The sequence below is a fragment of the Glycine soja genome, chromosome 17 (assembly GCF_004193775.1).
Source record: "Glycine soja cultivar W05 chromosome 17, ASM419377v2, whole genome shotgun sequence".
NCBI classification, from domain to species: Eukaryota; Viridiplantae; Streptophyta; class Magnoliopsida; order Fabales; family Fabaceae; genus Glycine; species Glycine soja.
The window spans coordinates 17,277,333-17,292,459 of NC_041018.1; the positions used below are offsets into that span (position 1 = coordinate 17,277,333).

At 38.0% G+C, this 15,127-nt stretch overlaps 1 protein-coding gene and 1 pseudogene across 1 annotated transcript; both read left to right on the plus strand.

Moving 5' to 3' along the window:
- The first annotated feature begins 2,092 nt into the window (after nt 1-2,092).
- On the plus strand, nt 2,093-3,805 carry LOC114391507 (annotated as a pseudogene).
- A 5,932-nt stretch (nt 3,806-9,737) lies between these two features.
- LOC114391508 lies at nt 9,738-10,850 on the plus strand. The gene is made up of 3 exons (XM_028352511.1): nt 9,738-9,960; nt 10,039-10,397; nt 10,506-10,850. Exons 1-3 carry the CDS (start codon nt 9,738-9,740, stop codon nt 10,848-10,850), a joined length of 927 nt encoding a protein of 308 aa, XP_028208312.1.
- The last annotated feature ends 4,277 nt before the right edge of the window (nt 10,851-15,127 follow it).

Consider the following 15,127-nt stretch of genomic DNA (forward strand, 5'->3'; position numbering starts at 1 on the left):
GGAGTTGTATTTACGCGCGGGGAAGGTATTAGCACCCCACACGTCCGTCACAAGGGACGATAGCCTTTAATCGAATGTGCAAACATGACTTTGATTTTTACGTTCCCTTTTATGTCCTTATATCCTTTATACCCTTTTTATATTTTTTGCTCTTTTTGTGGTCGACAAGGGTGTTTCCCTTTGCTCCTACGTATTCCTCAATTGGGATGAGAAAATCATACCTACGTAGTTCTTTCGGAACAAAGTGTTTGGTTAAGTTGTTTTTGTCTTTTTTGCAAAATATGTTTTTATTGAAAAAAATGTCATTTAAGGTGTTGGACCATTAAACGGTCTTTTGATTTTGAAAGGAGAGAAACGTTAAGGCGTTGGACCATTAACGATCTCTTGTTTTTGAAAGGAGAGAAACGTTAAGGCATTGGACCATTAACGATCTCTTGGGGTGGTCGACAAAAGCGGGGCTTTTGCTCCTACGTATCCTCAATTGCGATGAGGAAATCAAACCTACGTAGTTCTTGCAAAAGCGGTAAAGTCACATGTTGATTTTATGCTTTTGAACGATCCATGCTAACCGATAAAAGCAAAGAGGACCGTTTAAGGCGTTGGACCTTAAAACGGTTTTTAGTGATTTTTCGGACAAAACTTGATTTGTGAGTTGATTTTAGTCTTAGTTTCACTTTGATTATTAATCAATTCATTCAAGGAAACTTCCAAAGAAAAACGTCCGATTGATTTTTTTGATTATTTTATTCAAAGATATTTATTATTATTTTTCAAGATATTTTGATTATTTTATTATTATTTTACTTTTTTTGGTTTAACCGAGGTTATAGCGTGAACGATCGGTTACATTTCGTTTTAAAAGTGATTAAATGAGATTACAACACAAATGATCGGTTGAAATTTTATCATTTATTAGGTGAGAAAACAGCTTAAATAAACGGTAAAAGCCCGTTAAAGACAGAAGAAAAGAAATCGAAAATGAACGAAATAAAGATGAAAGCTTAAAAAAAAAACAAGAAATGAATTGAAAGTCTCGGATTCGAAAACTTACCCGTTGAAGAACGAAGAACGAACGAAGAACGGATGAAGAACGGTGAAGAACGACGAAGAACGATGAAGAATTTCCACAGAATCGCTTACGGAAGCGTTACAGAAGCACTTCGACTCGATTTTTCTTCACGAAAACGTGTTTTTGGCCCAAAATAGCCAAAATGCATAGCCATAGGGGTCTTGAACATTTTGAAACAGCTCCCCCTCCCCCATTTATAGAAAAAAAGGGAGGTGCTTGCCGCCCAAAGACTTAATGAAGAAGATTTCTAAGCGCACCCGAATTACTAAGTTCACCCCCCTTTTCGTATTTTACGGAAAAGTTACGGAAGCCTTACGGAAGTTTTTTCGAATTTGATTTTCATCTTTTTCCCTTCCCTTTCACCAATGTTAAGTGGAATATGCTTACCCAAGGTTTTCGGAAATTTTATGGAAGTATTACGGAAGCCGCGGAAGCCCCGGAAACCATTTTTCAAAAACGTGGAGGAGCTTGCCGCCCAGTTGCTTCCTCCTTAAGCAACCCAACTTCCAAAATGTTCCGGAAGGGCCTAGATTTGAATTGCTATTTACACCCCTATCTTGATAAGTTCACCCCCCTTACCTTTTTTGGTGATTCTTTTTTCGTAAAGTAACGGAAACTTACGAATCTCGTAACGATACTTGTTTTCTTTCCGTAATGTTACGGAACCTTGCGGATTACATAATCATCCCCTCTTTTGACTTACGGAATGTTACGGAACCTCACTAATTATGCAACAATGCTTCCATTTGATTTCCGGTGTGTCACAGAACCTTACGGATTGTGCATCAGTATTTTCTTTTGATTTCCGGCATGTCCCGGAACTTCACAAATTGCCTAATGATGGGTGCCAAGCACCTCACAAGGACCAAACAAAAGTTGCATGTCATCAAGCAAAGGTCCCCGGACGAAATTAGGGTATGACAGATAGTATGACTTATTTTTTAAAATGATACATGTCACCTCATAGCTTAGGCAGCTACACAAACAAAGCAAACACTCTCTCTTTCTCTCTTAAAATGATACATGTCACCTCATAGCATGTTTGTGAATGAAGTTTGTAAGGTTGGGTTGGACATGAAGGATGTTGTGTGTGATAGGAACCTTATAGAAAATATGGTCAATGATTTCATGGGTCACGGGAAGGAAGAGTTTCTGAATTCGGCACGGGAAGTGGCTATGTTGGCTAACCATAGTGTGAGGTGATTCTTCTTACTCCAATTTCGATTTTTTGATCCACTACATAAAATCAATAAGTGAAGAGCATATGGATTGGAAAGGTGATGACAAACTTGCTTTCTCCTCAAATTAAGTGAGAAGAAGCAGTGGAGTGAAAGTTCCTATATGGTACTCCTATCTATGGAAATCTAATTAAGAACATAGGGATTAGAAAAGTGATGACACACTTGTTTACTCATTTGTCATCCAATCCTTCTCCCTGCCTCATTTCATCTTTCTAGATTTTAATTCTATCCGCCATTGGATCATCAAGCTGAGAGTTTCTTATGCTTTTCTTGAATTTCTTATGCTAATTTTAGTAAGCTGACATGATCATATTTATAGGATAGAACCGTGTTCAAGCAACGAGAACCCATGCATAACTGATCTACAACACCCATCTCAGACAAACCACCAATATATATACGGTGTCTCTCCTATAAGTGCTCGGGCTTTCATTTTTATTATTGATATGCCAAGATTGCATAAATGGATGCAATAGTTGACCGTGCAAGTGTTGTGAATTTAGATGGGGCCTGCATATCTGAGTTTTTGTTGTGGTAGTTAGTTTGATGGTATGCGATTACGCTTTAGGGTGGACGTCGGTGCTGTCATGTTCTCGGATAGGGGAGGTTATTTCAGGATGGTTTATTTGTGAAGATATCTCTATTAGGTATGTGATTAGGCTTTAGGGTGGGCTTGTGAAGATATCTCTGTTCAGGGTTATTAGAAATTAAACTCAAACATATTAACCACTAGTCCACTAGATACACAAAAACACCATTCTTGCACCTTTACAGCTTCCTCCATTATTATTAGACCATATGAAGATGATGCTTCAAATAGTGAAAGCTCACTCCAACATCCTGAAGCTATTTCTCAATTAGTTAACTTAAACCAAAATGTATATGAAAATCCAAATCAGGGAACCGTGAGTCATGAAGAATATTTCAGAGTTTTGGATGAGATGAAAACCAAGAGCTACTCCTATGACACTGATAAGGATGCAAACATCTATGATGGAAACACCTCATGTCTTGCAACAAGTGATGTTTCTTTGCTGAGCTATTAACATCAAAGCCATTGTTCCCTGGAACAAGTGATGTAGATCAGCTCAGCAGAATTGTAAGTGTATTGGGGAACATTAATGAGGAAACTTGGCCTAGTTGTTCCAAGCTTCCTGATTATGGATCAATCTCATTTGGTAATGTGGAAAATCCAAGTGGTCTTGAAGCATGCATGCCCAATTGCTCCCCTAATGAAGTTTCCCTAGTGCAAAGATTGGTTTGTTATGATCCAGCAAAGAGAACCACAACTATGGAGTTACTTCAGGACAAGTACTTTAGTGAAGAACCTCTTCCTGTTCCAATTTCTGAATTGCGGGTTCCTTTGACTAGAAATGGACAAGACTAGGATTCCCTTGGTGGGCACAATGAAATGGGGTCTGATTCTGATTTGGAGGAGTTTGGCACCTTGAATATCACCACAACTAGTTCTGATTTATCTAAACAGATCCCTTGAACATGAAGGATATGATGCACCTTGAATTTTGTTTTATTATTAGTATATAAAAAAAAATTAATTCAAGGTGCATCGTATTCTTTGGACAAAATTTGTCCTTTGCTGTTCGATTGGTATTATATTTGCTGAATGATAAATTGTTGGTACTTATCTTATTGATTAATTAGCTCTGAAGGCTGGCAATGAGAAGGTATTATGTTGGTATATGCGCTTGCAAACTCTCATTTGTTGTAACTGCAAGTTTCCCTCTTCACCAAAGCATATATATATATATATATATATATATATATATATATATATATATATATATAAAGATATCAAGATTTCACCAAAGCATTTTGAAAAAAGGGTGCTCTATTATAATTCATATTAGTTCCTGATTTGGGTGACCTGAGCTGCTAGAGGAGGAGTTTTTTTTTTCTGTACAAAGATTGAGTTTTTCATATGGGGGGTGTTTGTTCAAAGTCTATCAAAGGTGACAAGGTGTTTGCTAAATCAGATGGACATTCTGATAACCATAAATCTAATGGTAAGAACGACAAGTCCACCAACATGCCTAGTGATTTGACAGGTGCAGGGGATAATGGACTGGACAAGAAAAAACAAGAAGCTGCTGCTGCTGCAAGGAATGGTTCTGATGATTTCTATAATGGAATCCCACGGTTTAATGATTCTTTTCCCCACAAGTCTAGGTCAGTAAAATTAAGGCATGTTGTGGCAAAGGTTGGTTATTTTTTTGGCTTCTCTCCCTCTTTGTTCAGTTTCACCAATCTGTTTTTTTTTCTAACATTTTCATTTTGTTTCTTGCTTAACTTGTCAACTGATCAATCAAGAACCTAAGTCTACCAGAAGCCTGGTATACTCATGAAACATGTTGCAGTTGTTTGTGGATTGTGTTAGATACATCCAGGGTGAAAGTAGAGATGTGCTTAAACTACTACTTTTCATTTTATTTGTTTGTTTATTTTGTTCTGAGGTGTTGTTGGCAATGAGAATTTAAAAAAGTTGAGAAAGTATTACGACCATTTTTAAAGAAAACCGGACAGCGAGGTGTTAGTCGTCTTACACGACTAACTTTTGTATAGAAAACATTTTCCAAAACTTGTATAGTTCCCCAATTTATGGGTATTCTACAGTAATTTTGTAAATAAATCTTGTTTTATTGTTAAATCTATCTCTAGGATATTTCCATTGGATTTAATGATGAAATATGTGCACTTTCAGGTTAAAAAGAGGCTAAGTCATGAAGTGCTAAAAGTGACAGTTAAGCTCAGCTCATCAGTTGGGTTACGTGCGCATCCATCGCTAAGCGCAGCTTCAGTGTGCTTAGCGCGATGGAAGAATCTAGAAGAGCATCAATATCAAGGCCGCACACTAAGCGTGAGATCAGTGCACTAAGCGCAACAATTGTCTTCAGCCAGGCTTAGTGCATGACTGGCACTAAGCTCAAATCCAATTACTCACGCTAAGCGCGAGGGTGGTGTTAAAGCGCAAAGTCACAGATTCAGAGCCTATTTAAAGTCTATATTGTGCAGAATTAGGGTAAGTAATGAGATAGACAGCTTTTGCAAAGAATTCTAGAGCACACCACAATGCCTATTTCGGGAAAAGAGCCCTAGAGGCATCATGAGGAGCAACTTTTGCAGAGAAGACCTAGGTTTTGTAATTAGAGAGAGATTATTGAGTTGCAGAGTGATTGTGAAATGCTAAGAAGAGGAGGAGGGATCCTCCTTCTTGTGTAAGGAGAAGTTATTCTCTACTCTTAATCTTATTATTGTTAGGTTTTTCTGTAATGGCTGGCTAAACACCCTTGTTGGGGATTTCTAAAGATCAGCTGATGTAATTCCTTTGATATCTAATTGTTTGTGTTTATTGTGTTCAATGCTTCTTTCGGTGCTTAAATTCTGTATGCTCTTGGTCTGATCATACATTTGTGTGCATAGTTAGGTGACTTTAGCATTGGGAAATGTATTGTTGCCTTAGAACTTGATTGAAGCAGGATTGAAACTTAGTCTTAAATGAGGGATCTGTGGATTAAATTTTGGTTTCAAATATGCTGTTACAATAATGTTGTTTGGTCTAAGTCAAGTCAAACAAGAGGGATCTGAGGACAAATGTTAAGTTAAATTAGTCTAAACTTTCATAAGCTATCTAACCTGACCCTAGTCCAACAAGAGGGATCTAAGGATGAAGCTTAGATTAAGTTAGTCTAAACCTACGAGGGCTGTCTAAATTAAGCCTAGTCCAACAAGAGGGATCTGAGGACAAAGCTTGGATTGATTCCGCCTGACTAGGGATCGAGGTTTAGTAATTTAGGCTACAACATAGAACACAAAAGCATGACTGATTAGAGAAACATCTTTATATACATCAGCTTGTTTGTTAGAAAGACCCAACACTTTTACCTATTATTGTCAATCTTATTTACCTGCATTTTTACTATTTTTAGCCTAGACTTAGTTTAATTCTGTTCTAAACCATCAATTACCAATGTTTTCTTTCAACAATGCCTTATTTATGAATCTAACCCTGTCTAATACTAGTTCCCTGAGTTTGATACTCGGATTTATCCATTTTAATTTTAAATACTTGATGACCCGATGCGCTTTCCAGCAAATCGGATTTCCCTTGAACATATTTGTATAAAGAAAAATTGGACCAAAAAGTAACTGCAGGGGAAATCCAACAAAGTATTTATGGCGCCGTTGCCGGGGAATCTTGATTCATTAGAAGAGTGCAGTTCAGTTTTATGGCATTGCTTTATATTTTTCTCTTTATTCATTGATTCTTTTTGTTCATATTTTAGTTACTATACATTCATTGTTCTTTTGAACTGGATAATTGTTGTTCTATTTTCTTGTATCCAAAGAAGATCTACTGCAGGTGATTTGATCCCCATTGATTTGGATATTAACGCCACTTGTAGAAGGTGTAATTCAGAGAGAATCAGTATTTTTTTGCAAGATTTAGAAGTAGCAGCAACTCCAGAAGAAGAACCTCGATCTTCCGAGGCATCTTCTAGTTTTCCTATTGCAGGACATTCTCATATAGGACCTGTTGAAGACCCAATCATGGCTAAAGAGCCAAGAAGAGTAACCCTGTAGGATTATTCAAGTTCTATTGTGCCATAATTTTTCACTAGTATTGCACAACCAGAAGTTCAAGCTCAGACAATTACATATCCTCCTTCTTTGGTAAAACTGATTCAAAATAATCTATTTCATGGTCTACCCAATGAAGACCCTTATGCTCACTTGGCAACCTAGATAGAGATATGCAATACTATCAGGCTGGCGGGTGTGCCTGCGGATGCAATCAGGTTGAGTCTGTTCTCATTTTCTTTAGTTGGAGAAGCTAAGAGATGGCTTCATTCTTTTAAAGGAAACAGTCTGAAGTCATGGGATGAAGTAGTAGAAAATTTCTTAAAGACGTACTTCCCTGAATCGAAGACTGCAGAAGGCAAAGCTACCATCTCTTCCTTCCACCAATTTCCAGATGAATCTTTGAATGAGGCACTTGAAAGATTTAGAGGTTTATTGCGGAAGAATCCCACTCACGGTTTTTCAAAACCAATACAGCTCAACATATTCATAGATGGGTTGAGACTACAATCTAAGCAGCTCTTGGATGCTTTAGCTAGGGGTAAGATCAAAATGAAAACCCCCGAGGAAGCAATGGACTTAATTGAAAGCACGGCTGCTAGTGACATTGCTATTTTGAGAGACTGAGCCCACATTCCTACTAAAAAAAGCTTATTGGAGCTAACCTCACAGGACGCTCTGTTGGCACAAAACAAGTTGCTATCCAAGCAACTAAAGGCATTAACAGAAACACTCAATAAGTTTCCAACTCAACTTCATTCTGGACAAACTTCGCATTCTTCTATTTTGCAGGTTGTAGGATGTACAATTTGTGGTGGAACTCATGAATCTGGATGTTGTATCCCTAATTGTCGCAACCTACCCTTCGGCGGGAGGGCGACGCGTGACTCGCGGGTGCGTGTTCCAAGAAAGGAATACGCGTGGAGTCGCCACCAAAGTTTATTTGAAGAAAACGTCAGAAAAACCGGAAAAGCCATGATCTACGAATTTTAAGTGAAAGGTTCAGGAGTTGTATTTACGCACAGGGAAGGTATTAGCACCCCACGCGTCCGTCACAAGAGACGGCAGCCTTTAATCAAATGTGCAAACATGACTTCAATTTTTATGTTCCCTTTTACGTCTTTATTTCTTTTTGTACTTTTTATATTTTTTATCTTTTTTCGGTCGACGAGGGTGTTTCCCTCGCTCCTACGTATTCCTTAATTGCGATAAGGAAATTAGACCTACGTAGTTCTTTGTGAACAAAGTGTTTGGTTAAGTTGTTTTTATCCTTTTTGCAAGACATGTTTTTATTGAATGAAGGGTCATTTAAGGCGTTGGACCATTAAACAAACTTTCGATTCTTTTGAAAGGAGAGAATACATTAAGGCATTGGACCATTAATGATCTCTTTATTTTTGAAAGAGGTAATAAAGTTACATGTTGGTTTTAGGCCTTTAGAAATCTACACTTAACTAATAAAAGCGGGAAAGACCATTTCAAGGCGTTGGACCTTTGAAAATTGCCTTTTTTAGGCGATGACAAAAGTTTGGTTCATGAATTGATTTTAGCCTTAGTTGCACTTTGGTTATTAATTGATTCGATTAAGAAAGAAAAATCTCAAAGAGAAACGTCCGATTGATTTTTTTGGCTTATTTTACTAAAAGATATTTTTGATTATTATATTATTATTTTACCTCCTTTTGGTTTCCAACGTAGTTACGACACGACCGAACGTTCGGATTTCATTTTAACAGAAATTAACGGATATTACAATTCAAATGATCGGTGGAAATTTATTTGATTTTTTGATTAGGCAAGAAAATGACTTAAGCAAATGACTAAAGCACGTCAAAAGGGGGTACGAAAAGTAAATGAAATGAAATAAAAGCACGTGAAAACAAAATGAGGACCACTAAGGGTACATAGAATGAATTGAAAAGTTCGATTTTGGGTACTTACCGGTTGAAGACCGAAGAACGAATGAAGAACGTTGAAGAACGGTTGAAAATCTTCGCGAAATCACCCACGGAAACGTTACGGAAGCGCCTCGGCTTGGATTTTCTTCACGGAAATGATTTTTTTCACTAATTTCAAGTGATCTCGAATTACGAGGAGGGCTGCTGAACAATTTTCCTCTTCACTTCTCCCCCTATTTATAGGAAAATGGGGGACATGCTTGCCACCAAGCATGCCCAGGCAAGCTAGGTTGCTTCCTCCCGAAGCAACCGCCTTCTGGAGGAATTTTCTGGAAGGCCCAAGTGGGCCTGGTTGCTATTTGCACCCCCATTTTTTACTAAGCACACCCCTGCCTTTTTTTGGTGATTCTTTTTTCGTAACGTTACGAAACTTTACGAATTTCGTAACGATGCTTGTTTTCTTTCCGTAATGTTACGAAACCTTACAGATTATGTAATCATCCCTTCTTTGCCTTCCGGAATGTTACAGAACTTTGCGGATTGCGCACTAACACTTCCTTTTAATTTCGGACATGTCGCGGAACTTCACGGATTGTGCTACAATGCCTTCTTTTGACTTCCGGCACATCACGGAACTTCACGAATTGCCTAACGATGGGTGCCAAGTACCTCGAAGTGGTCAAACGAGAGTCGCATCCCAACCACAAATGGTCCTCGGACGAAATTAGGGTATGACACTAATGAAGAGCAAATTATATGGGGAATCAGCCCATAGGCAATTTCAAAACAAGTGGATTTCTAGGATTTCAAAACAACCAGCAGTATCAACAGTAGTGACAATGGCAAAATCACCCTGGTAACCAATTCAACAAAGACTAGGGTGGTTCATCTACAAGGCCACAACAGCAGATGCCAAGTCTCTATGATCGAACCATGAAGCTAGAAGAGACTCTAGCTCAATTTATGCAAGTGCCAATGTCTAACCAAAAGAGCACAGAGTCTGCAATTAAGAATCTGCAAGTTCAAGTAGGCCAGCTTGCAAAGCAGTTAGCTGAAAGACCATCCAACAGCTTTACATCAAACACAGAGAAAAATCCTAAGGAAGACTACAAAGCAATGATAACTAGAAGCAGAATGGTGATTCAAGTTGAGGAAAGTAGAGATGATCATAAGGTGGAGGGATTTAAACAATAGCTGGCTGATGAACCGACACTGGAACCGGTTGATGATTTAGTTGAACTTGAAGAAAGTGTTGAGGAAGCAGAAGGTGTTGAAGAAGAAGACAAAGTTGTTGAATGCAAAGAGGTACCTTATCCATTGGTACCCTCCCGGAAAGATAAAGAGCGACATTTAGCCAGATTTCTTGATATCTTCAAGAAACTAGAAATTACTTTGCCTTTTGGAGAAACACTTCAACAAATTCCCCTCTATGCCAAATTTTTGAAGGATATGCTAACCAAGAAGAACCAGTACATCCATAGTGACAGAATTATGGTGGAAGGTAACTGTAATGTTGTTATTCAACGCATTCTTCCACCCAAGCACAAAGATCCTGGAGTTGTCACGATACCGTGTTCTATCGGCGAGGTTGCAGTAGGCAAAGCTCTCATAGACTTGGGAGCCAGTATTAATTTAATGCCTCTCTCCATGTGCTGCCGACTTGGAGAGATAGAGATAATGCCTACCCGCATGACGCTCTAGTTAGTTGACCGCTTCATCACAAGGCCATATGGAGTCATTGAAGATGTTTTGGTGAAGGTTAAGCACCTTATATTTCCAACTGATTTCATAGTCATAGATATAGAAGAGGATGTTGACATTCCTCTCATTCTTGGCCGCCCATTCATGTCTACTGCAAGGTGCATGGTAGACATGGGAAAGAAGATGTTGCAGATGGGCATAGAAGATCAAAAGATCAACTTTGATTTGTTCCATGAGGACAAAGATCCACCTAGCCAAAATGTCTGTCTGAAAGTGCATGTGATGGAGGAAAAGAGACCTGAGAAGAAGGTCCTTGAAGTAGGAACTTTGTTAGATCATGGATAACACGATGATGCATCAAGCTAGTGACATTAAAAGAGTGCTTACTGGGAGGCAACCCAACTTTTCTATCCCTTTTCTATTTTTCATTCTTATCTCTTGCATGTAGTTAGGATACCTTGCTTGTGTTTGTGATTAATTTTAGCTTGTTTAGTAATGAATAAGGGGTTTTAAGCTCGTGTGAAGAGATAGACAGAAACAAACTTAGAATTGTTTTTGCAATTGTCTATCCGCTAAGTGAAGACCTTGCGCTAAGTGCTCAGTCTTCACGCGCTAAGCCGAGCTTGCTCGCGCTAAGCGCATAGACCCCTGACTGGTTGGCTAAATAGTTCAACTAAGCACACATCACTGGCTAAGCCCAATGATGCAATCCTACCCCCCAAGGGCATTGGATAGAAGACTCCAAGAAGATTGGACCATAGATGCAAGAGAAGGCCCTAGGGTTCTCATGAGCCTTAGGATAGATTTCGGGCCCATGGGCTAAGTATGAGCCCACTTATCTTTGTACATATTAGATTAAGGTTTCATTAATTTTAGTCCTTGTATTTAGGGCTCCATAATGTAGGTAGGGTACCCTAGAAATATAGGATTTTTCAGCCCTTGTATTTTAGGGCATCTAGACTAGTTTTTGTATTAGGGGTAGTTTTTTAATTTCACATGCACTAAGTGGATATTTGATGTGTGGGTTCAATTTCAAATTCAAGTGAAATTTGAATTTCCCTCCAATTTTGTGTGACACTTAGGCTATAAATAGAGGTCATGTGTGTGCATTTTTTTCAACTTTGATTATTTGAATATTAAACTTCAGATTGCAAAGCTCATTTAGCGCACAAAATTTCGTGCTCTTCTCTCCCTCTCCCTTCATTCATCTCGTTCTTTCTCCAAGCTCTTATCCATGGCCTCCTATGGTGGTGAGCTTCTTCTAGACTCATCTTCTCCTTGAAGTGGTGTCTCCTCTCTCTCTTCCTTTCTCCATTCCGCTGCCATTCATCTTCCAAGAAGCAAAGGAATCCATTGATGAAGAAGATCCTAGGCCTACAAGCTCAAATGGAGCTTACATCATGTGGTATCAAGAGCATCTTCATTTAGGTGATGTTCTTTTGCTTCCTCTATCTTTTTGTTCGATGAATTCTATTTAATTCCTTGTCCTTCATTTTATTCTCCATGTATATCCTCCATTGTCTTGTGGTTTGGTGCTGTTTAGAGTAGATTCAAAAAAAAAAAAATAAACCGATTAAATCTTAGATCTACACTTGTTCTTGCATTTCTATGGTTCAAATTTTGTAGATCTACTCTTGAATCTTGTTTTTGTGTTGATTTTAGGTTCTATCATTTTTCATTCATAATATTCTTGTGCTGAACCTTAGATCTAAATTTTCTTCCAAAATATTGATTAGAAAAAAAACAAAAAAATCTAAGTGTAAATCACTTAATCCATGTTGTCTTAGAGTCATGTTTAGTCATAGTAATTGTCACATTATGTTCTAAGTTTGTGTTGAATTTTTATTTTGTTGATTTAATTCTAGATACATTTGTTCATGTATTCTTGTCATTCTTAGCCTATCTTTTGAATTTTGAGTCTAATTCATGCATGTTATTTAGTTCATAACATGTTCTAAATCAATTCCTAGAAGTAGTCTTGTTCTTGAACTTTTTCTGTTTTCTAAGTTTCCTACATGATGCCTATGATGAAGTTGAGTTGTGGTGCTGAGTTGTGGCTGGATTTGTGAATCAAAATAAGTCTTAAGCTCTCTTGAATTGTGTTATTCAAGATAATTGAGCATAAGCAAACACAAATTGTAACTATCCAAGCCTTAAGCAACATAAACACTACTCTTGATTTCTAGGTTGAAATTGCTGGTGCTGGCAGCTTGAACATACGAACTTGTATAAATTACTGGGAATTGGTCACTACGTTTTTTGAGCTGAAAGTTTTACTGAATTTTCTAGACATCTGGACCAAAATTATAAAAAAAGAACCAAGCGATTTGGATTAAAGGAAAAAATAAGAAAAATCTCACAAATTGGCAGAAAAATCAGTGTCCAGGAAAAAAAAAGTGAAAGGAAAAGTGTGCTTGTTGTTTTGGCTCAAAAGTTGTTTTATAATTGGTGCCTATTTTATACCAATCCTAGTTCTGAAATTTCAATTGAAAATTATTGTGAAAACAAGTGCAAAAACTAGAGGTCTCTTGAGTCTATTTTTTAGTTTTTCTACTCTACTCTAGAGCCATTCTAGGTTTCTCTTTGAGTCCTAGCTTGCTTTTTTGTGCTTTTCATTGCTTTAATTGTTGAATAATCCTTGGAAATTTGTCTTGTTAAAAATCTATTGGTTTAGCTTTCATTTAATTTTTTTTGGTCTTTGGTTATTGCTTGTCTCTTTGTTTCCTTGCTTGTGAGTTGCCATATAGGGAATTGGAAAGGAGGATTGGTGCCATATCTTGAAGAATTTGAGTCAAGAAGCAAGGGGCCAACCACCTTAAGAGCTATTGGACTAAGAAGCACTCCAAATTGAGTGAAATACAAAAGAGAGAATAGCCACCACAATTGAGGACTTTTTTTTTTGTAATTTTGTAATTGGCAATTTGTTTTGCTTTCAAATTTTGTAACAAAAAGGCCTTTCGTTGGAAGTAAGGTTGGAGCCTCCAATAGGTCACCCTACTTCCATTTGTGTGTAATAATTTTAGGAAATTTTCCCTTAGGATAGTGAGTGTTTTGTTGGGAACCTTAAATGAGGTCATCCAAACACTCTTAGGATCCGCCTAGTTTGCTTTTCTTGCACTTTAATTTCTTGCTTACTTTCATAGCTTATTTCCTTTACCCTCCATTGTCAAACCGCCTAGATAGCTTGCCTTTTACCAATTAGTTTTTACCTTATCTTTCACACCTCTTTTAGTGTTTATTTTGGCTAGTTTCAGCCATAGTTTCTTTTACCTTTTTTTCAAACCCCCAACAAGAAAGAACCATAACTTAGGAACCAACATGAGTCTTCATTCTTCATCTAGTGTTAATGGTGAGGGTTCTACTCCTAAGGACCCCTTGTATAAGATATTAGATGAGTTGAGATCCCTTAAGTTGTGGAAAGAAAAACAAGAGAGAAAAGAAAAAGGTAAAAAAAGAGTGGAAGAAATAAGTCAAGACGAAAGAGAGAAAATAAGAGACGAAGAAAGAAGAAAAACAATGAAAGAAATGAAAAGGGAAAAACATGCCTCCTATAGTAGTCATGACTCTTGCAAGAGTTTAAGTTAAGAACTTAGCGACTATTATAGAGGGCGTCATAGTTCACATACTAAACATCACTCCCAAAGAAGAGAAAAGGATAAAAGGCCTCAAGAGGTTAACATTAGCCTCCCATATTTCCATGGAAAAGATAATGTTGAGGCTTACTTAGATTGGGAAATGAAGGTTGAACAACTCTTTGCTTGCCATCATATTAGCGAAGAGAGAAAAGTTCCATTGGCTACCCTTAGCTTTCAAGGGTATGCCCTCTATTGGTGGACTTCCCTTGTTAGGGAACGAAGGATTCATGGGGATCCTCCAGTAGAGTATTGGAATGATCTTAAGAGTGCCCTTAGGAAGAGGCACATTCCCTCCTACTATGAAAGGGAGCTTATGGACAAGCTCCAAAGGCTTAGACAAGGGAGTATGAGTGTTGAAGAATATAGACAACAAATGGAATTACTCCTTTTAAGAGCTGGACTTAGGGAGGAGGAAAGAACAAGCATAGCTAGGTTCCTTAGTGGGCTTAATATGGAAGGGAGGGACAAGGCTGAACTCCTTCCATATAGGGACCTAGATGAGCTAGTCCAACTTTGTATAAGAGTGGAGCAACAACTTAAAAGAAAGCCTTCTTCAAAATATAATGGCTCTCACTCTTATCCAAGGAAGGACCAAGCCCATGGAATTTTGGGGGCTGCACCTTCAAAACCCAAGGAAGATAAGGGTAAGACCATAGAGAAATACACCCCTAAGACTAGTTCCCAAGAAAGGACTAGCAATATTAAATGCTTCAAATGTCTTGGGAGAGGTCACATTGCCTCTCAATGCCCTACAAAGAAAACCATGATCATGAGGGGTCAAGACATTTATAGTAGTCAAGAGGAGACTACTTCTTGCCCTTCCTCTAGTGGAAGTGAAGATGAAGTAAGGGGTGAAGAGTCTAGTGAGGAAGTCTACCCCCATGAAGAAGGTGACCTCTTAATGGTTAGAAGGCTCCTTGGAGGTCAATCTTGTGATCTATCTCAATCCCAAAGAGAGAAAATCTTTCATACAAGATGCAAAATTTT